Source organism: Diceros bicornis, chromosome 37 (assembly GCF_020826845.1).
Source record: "Diceros bicornis minor isolate mBicDic1 chromosome 37, mDicBic1.mat.cur, whole genome shotgun sequence".
Taxonomy (NCBI): domain Eukaryota; kingdom Metazoa; phylum Chordata; class Mammalia; order Perissodactyla; family Rhinocerotidae; genus Diceros; species Diceros bicornis.
In genome coordinates this window covers 1,383,853-1,396,222 of record NC_080776.1, presented here as the reverse complement: position 1 = coordinate 1,396,222, position 12,370 = coordinate 1,383,853, and the positions used below count along the sequence as shown (strand labels likewise).

The 12,370-nt window shown below is 38.0% G+C and overlaps 1 protein-coding gene across 2 annotated transcripts in view; it reads right to left on the bottom strand.

Moving 5' to 3' along the window:
- Nucleotides 1-4,152: 4,152 nt before the first annotated feature.
- Nucleotides 4,153-12,370, bottom strand: part of UNC80 (unc-80 homolog, NALCN channel complex subunit) — a 199,013-nt gene continuing 190,795 nt past the window's right edge. For both annotated transcript variants that reach the window (XM_058532911.1, XM_058532912.1), the window contains 4 exons: nt 7,218-7,299; nt 6,185-6,296; nt 5,361-5,560; nt 4,153-4,509 (listed from right to left, as the gene is read on the bottom strand). In XM_058532911.1, the coding sequence (XP_058388894.1) occupies nt 4,243-4,509; nt 5,361-5,560; nt 6,185-6,296; nt 7,218-7,299 (661 nt within the window). In that variant the 3' untranslated portion in view covers nt 4,153-4,242. The remainder of the gene's footprint in view (nt 4,510-5,360; nt 5,561-6,184; nt 6,297-7,217; nt 7,300-12,370) is intronic.

The following is a 12,370-nucleotide window of genomic DNA, read 5'->3' as shown; positions in this document are numbered from 1 at the left end:
CTCTTACCGTCTCTTTTGTTTTTCCCCTCAGAAATGCTCAATGACAAATTGTAATACGTTTATGTACTGTTCAGACACAATCCAGGAGGGGGTAAGAGGGGTCACTGGGTCAGGAAAAGAGATGTGGTAAAGCCATGTGAGGCAAAAAACGCATTTAACAAGATTGTAGCTTAGAGGGTAGGACAGGGCACTTTATCCTCTGTTTGAAAGGCAGACTGGTGGGAACCGGGCCGGTGGTGGTTCTGGCCACTTGGAGAGGACAGCCAGGGCTTTAACACTGCTCCTGGGAAATCCACCAGTCATTCCAGCAGGTCATAAGCTGGGCAGAGGAGTCAGGCTGGGGTAACTGACTCCCACTATGCCCCTCCTGCTTTGTTTTGAAAGTTGGGGGTAGAAAGCATGAGTGGAACAGAGCTCATGTGGGACTGGAGGGAGGAGTTAGGTGTCTCTTACTGGAGGGTGACCTTAGGCCACACTGTGGGGGCGGAGGAGAGACATCAAGGAACAGCCTAGGGACCCAAAATGAACACTTTCCTGAATGAGTTAACCTCTCCCCTATGTTGAGAAAAGAGAAATGAAACTTAGGCATCTTAAATATTTTTAGATTTACTTTATTATATGTGCATATTCAAACACAGAAGTCTTAATATCTTTCATAAATATCTCTCATAAACATTTCAGTATTTATTCATATGCATTTTTTCCATGCTCTTTGGTCATTCAGTATTCATAACAGACTTCATAGTCAGCTGAGGGAAGTTGGCTGTGAAATCAATCTTTTCTTTTTACCTACAAAATGGCTAATAAAGGATTTTCATCCTGCAGTCACAGTGGCTATTGAAAAATATTATGGAGGTACACGGATCTGTAATCCTAAATGATCCTAAAATAATATAAATAAATTTGTGTTAAGCTCTTCCAAATATATTCTGCCCTTAACTTGTTTTTATTGTCCTGAGTGTCAAACTAAACTTTGTTTCTGAGATGCTGCAGTTGAGACCCACTATAGTAAATGAGGAAGTGAGGCTTTCCACTCACTGCTCAGACAAGGCCATGGAATTGGAAGTGTGAGGTCACAGGACAACAGCATGACACGGTGTGTTAGCAGCAAATTCCGGGGACTACTGAAGCATCCTGTATAACTTGAGGAAGGATATCTAATTTGTGTTTTGGACTATAATTCTATTTATGACCCTTTCTTCCCTATAGGTCCCTATATACGCCCTATTCTCATCGCAATACTCTTGGAGCTGGACAGCAGAGTAGAGAATGTTCTTCATCGACTAAAGGGAAGATACTAAAGAAGAAAGATGAGACTCTGCCTAAGGTACTCGTGGAGGCTTGAATAGCAAACCAGCTATTCCCAGCCTGTGCAACAGGCTCTAACCGGACACCAACACCACAGACTTTTTTCCCAGCATTGCCACGTCCATTTATGCCTTTTGATACTATGGTTCTCAGTGCCTTGTCTAGTGCACTCAGTTTCCTTTTTGGAAAAATCAAATAACTTTTCTAATAGAATTACAGAAAGCAGCAAATACTGAAAGATGAAAGTAAAATGTTTTGCTATAGAAATGGTATATCCAGGATTTGAACTGCTTTAATTGAATCTGAGTAATATAAATCTACACCTACTATCAGGGATGATACTTGTTTATTCCAAGGTCTCTCAAAAGTTAATTTCTGAAGAAGCAACCTCTTGGTTGAGTCCAATTTTTTATACATGGGCAGTAGATGCCTGTTTTAATTTTCCTCTGAATAAGATAAATATCATTAAGCAACCTAGCTCAAGAAATGATCTAGTATTACGAATACTGTATTTATCATATGTAATAATTAGCTTTTTAGTCATATACTCAATAATATTTTGAACATTACAAAAAATTGTTAATTATCTTGAACTTTTTTCTAATCTTCCCCGACTGTTTTTTTTTAAACAGTTATTCTTCAAACTCCAGGTAACGGTATTCCTGAGAATACATCTTGAGACAGTCATATGCACATACATATAGATACTTTATCGATTACACATAAACATTCAACACATTACATTCAATACATTTAAGGACACCTCAGATGCACACATCTGCAAAATCTCAGTAGTCCCAGTATGAAAACATTCCCACTCTATAAGGCCCTGTTTCTCAGAGTGGAAAGCTTTTTTGCAAGGTACAACATTACTTAGCTTATTGAAAAAGTTTCCAACAGACTTCCATAACACTAGAGTGAAGGAGTCAGGCTAAAAGGCAGACAGGCAAGCAAAATCATGTTCAAAACAGCCCCATACTTTTAAGATATATATAAAGGTATGTAGGATTCTTGCTGGATATTTAACAATCTTCTTTGACTCCTTTACCTTAAATATTTCATACAATTATACATAGAGAATTTGAATCAAGAATCAAGAAGCTGGAACAAAGCACGCACATATATAGAGACTCATGTAGCCCATACGTGTGTAATTAGCAAACATAAGGCCTCTAACGCTAACTGAGCAGCATAATTTTTAACAGGCGAAGACATCAGCTTAGAAAGATTCATAAAACCACTTATATGTATATTTCTGTACTTGAGAATTAATTCAGCATTAAGTGTAAATGTTCTGAAAATATTGTAAAACATAAAAGAGGCCATTTACCACCTCCATCTTCTGAAGTTTTTGATTGGAAATTTTTAGTTTTGTCCTTTATCTTTAACTTATAGATATCTTTCATTCTCTTAGTGAATGGGACAAAATCCCCAAATTATATTTGAAAATATAAATCACAATATAAACAACGCCTATTTAATAAGCCATTCTAACAGAAAAATAATTTTCCTTTGTGATTTGCATGACTTTAGTAGGTCTCCTCTCTATATACATATACTTTTCATAGCCAAAGTCATCCAAGTTTAAGCATACAGAACATGTTTTAACTCTTTGCAATGTAATCAATGTCTATATTTAACTTCAACTTGAGAACTAGAAAACACACACACACACACACCACCATACCAATTTAGGTATGTATATGAGTTTTTATATGCTTAGTAGTTATGTAACAGTTTTCTAATGTAAACTGTTAAAATTTTGAAATTCCATTTTAAACTATATGATGCCAAGTCGTCCTAAAGGATCAACACACTAGATATGGCCTCACAGGCCTTCTAAGTTTTATACTTTTCTTGAAGTAACTGAACTTCAACTTAAGTAAAATACACAAGCTGACTGTGTCTATGAGGAGGCTGCTCACTTTATATATTTTTTCTCATACACTTAGATGTCTAAAGGATCATAAGAATATTGTTAACGTGGAAAAAAAGTTATTTTATTGAACCAATTCTAACCACAGGAACCTTCATATCTGCCAGTATGCCCTGGAAGGCAGGCACAGGATACTGTTAAGGAAAGTAATCACATTTTCCAATACCTCCTAATCTTGGCATTGATGCCGTCAGGGCTAGAAGTAGGAACACCATCTCTTTCTAGCTATTATATTTACATTTAGTTTTTATCATAGTATAGGCTGTTTAGGTTCTTAATTCAGAATTATGTCTTATAATTTCTAGAATATTCTCTCTCTAATGTGATTGATTATGAATAGAATGATCTTAGGGCATTAGCACTTTGATTTATAACATGCAATGAAAATGACAGTTCAAAAATAAATATTGAAAAGTTCACAGCTCTAAAAATAGTATTTTTTCCTTCTTCTAAATGGCTGTATTGTTGATCAAAACAAAAATGGCTGCAGGCTTATTTAGTTTCACCAAACTAATATTTTCCTTATTTATTATTTTTGTGTAAATTGCTACTTGTACAGCCACTCAATTTCATATTTTTGAAACTATAAAAATAAACATTTGTGCGAGATGTATAATGTGAGTAACCTCAAAAAATTGCATTTTCTTTTTAGAACATATTATTTGTTAATATTCCCAGGTAAGCAGCTCTGAAATTGTAAGCATTTTTAACTGCTCAAGGCTTCTTGAATCATAAACAATGTGCAACGAAATGGCTCTTTCCCCTTATTCCTCCCTGGCTTTTATGGTCTTCACAGAACCAAATCATCCTAGCCATTCATTTTTTAAAGATGTTTATGAAACAATATGCACGTTGGCAGCAAAATCTACTGAGATTTGTGCCACCCACTGGATGTAAAGTGCTGTGTTTTCATCTTTTCCAGGCAAAAGTAGTGGTCCACAAAACTTTGTGGTCCCTTCCACGTCTTGTCTACACTGTGACTCTTACAAGGTACGGAATTAAACGTGAGACTCATCTAGGTCTACGTCAGTCTCCCCCAGCTCAGTGGGGGTGAAGGGGAACTGGCTGGACAGCAGGGGGTTCTCCATGCCGTTCTCCTCGCTGATGTGAAGGACAGTGTCTCCGTGCTGTAGGAGGATGGAGGTCTCGAGGCCTGTGAAGTCATCCGCGTCTGAGAGTTGAGTAGAGAGGGGGCTGTGTGCCGTGGCACCTTGTCCTTCTGTATCCTCCTTCTTTTCTCCTTCTTCAGCAGGGAGGGTCTCACTCTATGATCAAAAGGATCATAACATCATGGAAAGGTAGGCTGAGTGCCAAAGAAGAGTATCAAAAATGTTGTTGTGATTGATTATGAATAGAATGAACTATTCTAGCTGTAACTGGACAAAGAATCACAAGGCTAGTCCCAGTTCTAGCCTGTGGTATTTCTAAGATCTTATATAAGCCCTTCCAGCTTTCTAAGCCTGTTTTCTAACCTGTAGCATGAGCATAATTTTGTGCCCTGCTTACATTGTAGAATGTGAGGATAAAATCAGATAATGGTGTTACAACACATTTCAACCATTAAAGACAATGCAAATGTACACAGTGATACTGCCCCTTAGCTTTCTTTGAATCCCACAAGGGACGTCTGTGGGACCTCTGGGAATTCATTCATAAAAATCAAAAGAAGAAAGAAGTATAAAAACCACCAGAAAAATATCAAAACAATGAGGAGAAAGATCAAAACAAAAGTTTCTCTCATCTCATAGGATACAGAAGGCTCTACATTTAAAGGCGTCATCTAAATTTGCAACTTTATATTTTTTTAATTGAACTCTCTTTCAACTATGTATTATATACTGGTTTTCAGTAGTTATTTAGCTGTGAAATAGTTTCTCCCAGATTTTTCATAATGAAGAATACCAAGACTTCTCTCATTCCTTCTTAAGTAGATGTATTCCTGGCCATATCCTTCATATAGATTCTCTTTTGCATGATGATAGGACCATTGTCTGTCTGGCTAACAAAACGTTGCAGACTCAGACTTAAATTATATGGGATAAATTTGCATATCCAAGTGGTCCCTAGACATAAGTAGGCAGGCAGCAAGCCTTGTCTGTTTCTCTAGCAACCTCACCTGCTTGGGAGACAGGCTGTGAAGATCGGCAACAACAATGGCGGGGGAAGATGTGAGCACTGGTTTGTCCATTCCTTCTGGTTTTCTAGGTGGGGCTGGGCTGCAGCCCTGTGGCTGACCTGTGGCAGGAAGTGTGTCTGTTGGGGCACCTGCTGGCTCCGGCTGAGCCTCAATGAAGGTCACAGATCGTTTCTGATCCACTGTAGGTCACAAGTAAAGCAGTAAATAGGGGAAAATATGCTATCAGTGCTTAATAATTAGCTTTAACCAGTGTCTCCTGGCTTTTCTTAGTAAAGACATTGCTGGTTTATTAATAAATAAGAACATATTTGACTGTTATGTGTATGTTTTGATTTCACCTTCTTATCAAGAGTAGGACTTGGGTAGAAAAGTCATTTTTTACATAAATGGCCTAAAAACAAGATTTGCACAGAGCACTAGGTGAACTTGGTCATCACTCGTAACAACTGCCAACAGGACTTAAAAGTCCCTATTATTCATCATTTCTTTGTCTTCAGTAAGACATAGAACAAACCCAGCTCCTGGCTTGGGTAAAGAAAACGCAACCTTCTATAGTTAAATCTTATAGCATTCGTGGTTTACCTTAGACTCTTCCATTTCCCTAGGTTCATGGGGGTAGGGGTGGAGGTTGGGAAAGGTGAGAAGAAAAAGGAATTGAAGTTTTCTGAGAAACTTCTTCCCTTATCCTAGTGCCTTCCCAAAGGTGTGCTTGTCTGCATGAGCTCAGTTTCTGCAGGCCTTCCTGGCTGAGTTGCGTGGCATTGTGTCAATGGTATAGTCAGAAGGGACACAGGAGGCCTCACCAGTTGGCTTCGTTTTAGGTTGAATGCTCCTGCGAGTGGTTGACAGCCGAGCCGCGTGGCGGTTTTTGGGTTCAGTCTGAGTCTTCTGACGTGATAGGAGAGGACGTCTTAACTAAAGAGAACAGGCAGAGGAAGCTGGCAAGAAGGGCCTAACTGCCTTGGAGGAAACACTGAGCTCAGAGGATTCTGACTCTGGTTTACTCCCTTCTCTGAGGGTTTCTGAGGACTCTTATGATTGTTCCTGACATCCATAGCTGATAAAACAAACTTCTTTCTGTGTATGTTACTACCAGTATTTGATTCCAGCATCCCCTTTAACCAATTCTATCTCCCAATTATGACTCCTTTATATATCCTAAGAACATTAATTTTTAACATAATTTAAAATGTCAATGTGAGAATTTCAGTGAATTTTAGAATACAAAACTAATAATTGCTTATGGATCAGCTTTTGCTTATCTCAAGTTGTAGCTGAACATATGCTGACTTTCAAGGGGAGGTTGATACAAAAACCTCAGATGCTGGGAAAGTGTCTGGTCCCAATCAATGCTGGGAAGCTCGTCTCAAAGCAACAGTGCACAGGCTTACTTACATTTTTATTTAGAGAGTAATGTAAAGAAACCCCACTTAAGGAAATTTGTAAAGATGACCTTTAGTTTGATTTCAGTTTCACCTTGAATCATTAATCTTGAAATGAGGAAAAAAGGACAACTGTGTCTATGCCTCTATACAGAAAGAGGCCTTAAATCAACTTTATAACAAATCTTTCTTGGTGAGTAAGTTTGGCTGGGAGAGAAGGTTTCTGCATAGGGAACAAAAGTAGTCAGCTTTGCTAATAAGAAGATTCAGAGCTAAAATAGAGGCTAAAAACTCTCAGCTTGCCCAAGCACTTACCACATTTTAAAGTTGCTCTGTACTGCTTATTTCAGGTGGAGAGAAGGCAAAATATAATCCTAATATACCTGGGCATTAAAAAGTGAACAGAGCTTGCATTTCATAGGATGACTCTCCTGCCCTTTCGGGGTCTGCTTACCTGCCTCAGGCCCCTCTTCCTCCCCAGCGGCTGCTGAATGAGGAGGTTCTGCTGGCCGGGTTCACTCTGTACACTTGCCACCCTGTCAAGCATCAAGAGTGTTAGTGTACCTGGAGAGGGGACAGGAGACCATCTCTGGTGGGTGTTAGCCAAAATCACTTATACGAAGCAGTCACTTCAAAGATACCATTATCTTTGAAGGAAAGGTGGGAAAGAACCCCAAGGTTTCAAAGGTTTGGGTGGGAGGACGAGGCCCTGTAGCCCCAAGCTGCGAAAATTGAGATTCTGTTTTCAATCACGGATGCCATATCTATCATTTGGCAAAACATTGGTTCCATCACACCCCTGGTTTAGAAGCCACCAAAAGGTTTAAGATGTCATATTCTAATCTCAATTTTTTTTTGAGGGGAAGGGAAACAGTGGTGACAAACAACACAAACAACTCTATCACATGGATGGGAACACCTTTTCTAAAATTTCAATTTAAATGAAAATAAGATGGACGGATATCAAACACATCAGACACAGAATCCATTTGGGTGAAGGGGCACATTCAACACATGTTTGCAGCCTGAAGTCTCTGTGACTACCGAGTAAATGAACAGTCACGTGGGTAGAGGATTAAATGTTTTCTAAAAATAGTTTTAGATTTAAAAGGCTGGCAAAGTAATTAAGCTCTCGGTAGAACTCAGAAGCTTAATGAATTAGTGTCAAGTAGCTCCATTCAAACATATCATGCAATTTACAAAAGCAACAACCTGCTCCCCCCAAATTCACTGTGTATGTGCGTATTTTATATGCAAAAATGACTGCTGGCAGTGGTCACTATTTTAGTGTTGAGTGAAGCTGAAAATACTGTCATGGGCAGAGGATCTTTTTTCATTCTGCATGCATGTATAGTAGGTATTTATCATGGGAGTGGAGGTGAAAAAAGAAATGTATTGTGTTCCAGAGAACACTGTAATCCTGTGGATGATGCCAATGTGATTATTTGGTTAATGGGTAATTAATTTCTGCTTTGCCTTTGCAAAAGGAGAGTCATCTGTGAATAGTTTTTAAAGTAAAATATTCCACAGAGGAATTCAGAGTCAGCAACTGTCCAGGAAAAAGAAAGAAAGACTATATTCATGCATTGCCATTTTTTTTAAAATGAGCTAGCTAGCCGCAGTTGTAGGGAGAGAAATTGGTGGCAAGATGGGCAATCAGATGTTTCCCCTCTTGTGTTAACAACCAGTTATTCATCACATGGTTGACACAGTCACATCTGTCATTGTTTAAAAGTCTTATGCATATTTTCACTAGAAGAAAATCAATGATTCCCAAATGGAGTTTATCAAAGTTTTTATGAAGTAAGGATGCAATTATATCATAATTATACCATTTGGGATACACAATACGAAATTCCATAAAGAGTCCCCAAAACAGATTTTTTTAAAACTTTCTTGTTCTCCTGAATATCAAGTTCAAAAGATCAATGCACGTTATTTTTATACATATATGACCTTGTACCATATATGACCTTTCTATGAAGATGGAAAATTACCCCAAAGGAACAATGCAATAAATTCTGATAAGCAATCCAGACTATGTTGCTGGCATGTTTGAAGTGACATCTCCTTATTAATTATACATTTTAACATGTGTCTTAAATTGGAAAGAGTATTCAATTACCATATGCACAAAAGTAGAAACAAGTTTCTCCCAAATACCAAGCAAAGCTTTTATTGGAACGGATTCTTCATTGACATCTAAATGTTACCTCAGTTCCCTTGGCCGTAAAGGGAGGTTAATACTTACCACCTACCTCCCATTAAGGTGGAGAAAATAAGTTAGTTGATGTAAAATGGTTTGAACATGAAAAGTGATGTATATAGCATGCTTCCTTGTTTCACATTTGATATTTGTAATGAGTTTATTGCTTCTAGAACACTAAAAGGAAGTGGGTAATCAAGTGTCTTAAAAATAATTGGGCAGAGAAAATGAAATCGAGGCAGTCCACTTGTCTCACTTTTTTTCAGTAATCTGAGATTGTGAGAAAAAAATGGTGTAAGAAAAGAAAAGAAATACACATTACTCAGGGAGTGTTAATGTCAAAACATAATGGTAATTTCACGATGATTATTCCAAGGGAGGACCATAAGCGTCAAAATTTTCTCTATGGATAGAGAGGCTTATATCTAAGAAATGGATCAAGTTTATAGCTTTAGTAATTAGCTGTTCTATGTAAATGATACAGCATTTCATCAATGGATTGCACACATCGAAGATGAAATTATAGAATGTGTCCTTGGAAATATATCCCAGCTAATAAATTATATTCTCCCTAAGAAAGTGACGCTAACATGTTTATATTTGGGACATCAAAGTCTGGCTTACCTGTGTGCAGTTAGGACACATTACTAATAAACAGCCAGAGAAGTTAACAATGGGAGTAATTTATGCAGGACAGGTTTCTTTTTCTCAAGTCTATATCAAATTGGAGTTGCGTATAAAAAGTAGTTTCAATTTAGCTTCTCCCCGTGTCATGTAATATTTCAGTCATCTGTAGGATTTGTGATATGTGACCAGACCATGTCCAATACTGAAACCAGTCAGGAGAAGACCAAGGTGTTTGCCCTCAGAACCTCCCCACAGAAAACTGGTTTCCTGAAATTTTTAATCTTGGGAATGAGAAATGGCTGATTTCCACTGTTTCACCAAATAATAGGGTAAAACAACAAGGATAAAAGCAAATAAAACTTTCTAAATTGAAGCTAGAATCATCCTTTGTATTTTTGAGGCACTGAAAAACACCACTATGACAAACCATATAATAATCTAGATTTAAGAGAAGTAAATGCACTTGGGGCTTGGCAGAACTGGTGTAACTCAACTATCTACAAAAAACAAAAACACCTTACTCAGAATGCAAGGAAGTGACTTATTTAAGCAATGGAAATTTGGACAATGGTAGGAGAACAATTCTGGTACAGATAACCTCTTTTCCCCTGTTTCAGCATGATGGCCTGGACTGTAGTGTGTAAATATGTATATGTCTACTAATGGAATATATACCTAATGGTATTTCTTAAAATAAAGGATCGGTGAACAAGGGGACATTCATTAATACAATAAAAATTCATATCATTCATCTCAAATTACAAAAAAGTGTATAGATTGAAATATAATATATTTCATAAATAAAAAATTTAAGTAGAAGCACCAGGTGAGACAAACACATGGAAAATGAATTAGTATTTTCATTGCTTTCAGCTCTGCTTTTAGTTTCAATTTTAATATGGTTAAAGACGTCTAGAGGTGGAACACAAGACACAGAGCATAGCCATTTACCCTGAGTGATTGCCCTGCGATGGGAATGCATAAAGCCAGACCAAGGGAGCCATAAAGGGTTTGTAGAGAATAAACAGTAGACAAATCCTCCTCTTCCCTTTCCCAGTAAAAGATCACTGTTTAACATTTACTTAGCCTCCACGACATCCAAGAAAATGTATTTTAAATGCCAAAGAATTTAGAGATTAGAGGCTGGACTTAGAGTGAAAAGGGGGAATGATCTGGATCTTAGACATACCATAGAACTGACGTAGCACTGGCCAAGTACACGTCTGTGTATCACAACACACATTTTCTTAGCCATCAATTCTCAGCTACGTGAAAAAGTTGTTAAATTTTTTTCTAAGTACTATCCAAGTTTTCATACTTGGAAAATGTGGATGATCATGATATGTGTTCTACTAAACAGGTTATTTTCACCTCGTCTCACCCAGACTATATAGTCTTGTTCAAACTTGAGCCACATTCTTATTTTTCACTGTGATTAAAATTACCCTTACAGAATCAAATGGCATTGTAATCTCTCTTTTTTTTTTTAATTAGAATTGATTGTCAATTCCTGCCTTTCAAAATGTTCTAACGTGTCCAAACAAAATTTAATCCTCAAGTATAAACATTCAGGCTTAAGTGCCTGGATAACCTCCTGTATGTCTGATTCTTCTGGAGAGAAAATATGGTCCATGGGGTGTGTTTTTGGAGGCAGGCACAGGGAGGGAACGTCTACAGTGAGTTCCTATACCTCCCAGAGCAACAGTCTCAAGAGAAGAGAATCTCCCATGGGATATGATTTCAATTTATTAATTTCCAGAAGAAAGAATCTTTGCTCCATAGCACAGTGCTGCTAACAAGCTGATACTCATCGTGATGAATCTCTAAAAGAAACCAGTTGCACAGGTTAAAAAAAATCCTGGGGGGCCAGCCAGGTGGTGTAGTGGTTAAGTTTGCATGCTCCACTTCGGGGGCCTGGGGTTCGCAGGTTCAGAACCCAGGCATGGACCTACGCATGACGTGTCAAGCCATGCTGTGCAGGTGTCCCACATATAAAGTAGAGGAAGATGGGCATGGATGTTAGCCCAGGGCCAGTCTTCCTCAGCAAAAGGAGGAGGATTGGCAACAGATGTTAGCTCAGGGATAATCTTCCTCACCAAAAAAAAAAAAAAAATCCTGGAAGAAATTTTCAAAAGGTCTGCAAAATTGTTATTGGTTTGCACCAATTCATCAGGTTATCCTAGTTATCCTGGTCTTTTCCTTATTTAGCCCTCAGACTGTTTTCCTTAGGAATACTTGGGTGTATTTTAGGTCCTGAGTGTTCAGGTGTGTGCTAAATGTAATTTACATGGTTGGGCCTTACCGCTTCTTGGGGATTTTGAGTCTGCAGCATAAAGAAGTTTCATCCAAAAAGTAAGAAAGCCTGGAAACCAAATATAAAAAGTATATATCCTATTTTATAAACCCACCTCTTAGTAAATGCCAAAAGTTCCTCTCCTCCAAAGAGAACTTGGTGACATGATAGAGTTCAAGAGATAACGATTTGCAGTGGATGGCAAAGGTGGATGTGCTATTGGCTGGTGGAATGCCTCCACATTAATAGAATTATTTAGAATCCAAAGTGAATGCCTCTTCTTCTGGTTTCTTCATGACCACCACTGAGTCTGGGTGACTAACACCCAGAACTAAAACACACCAGTTATAGGAACAACAGATCAACAACAGTTGGTCTAAAATAGTCATCAAAGTCCTGACATGATTGATTAATTCAAGTTGTAGATAAAATTTATAGCTTTGTCTCTGAATCAGTCTCAGGTAGCAAGAACTTTGGCTTT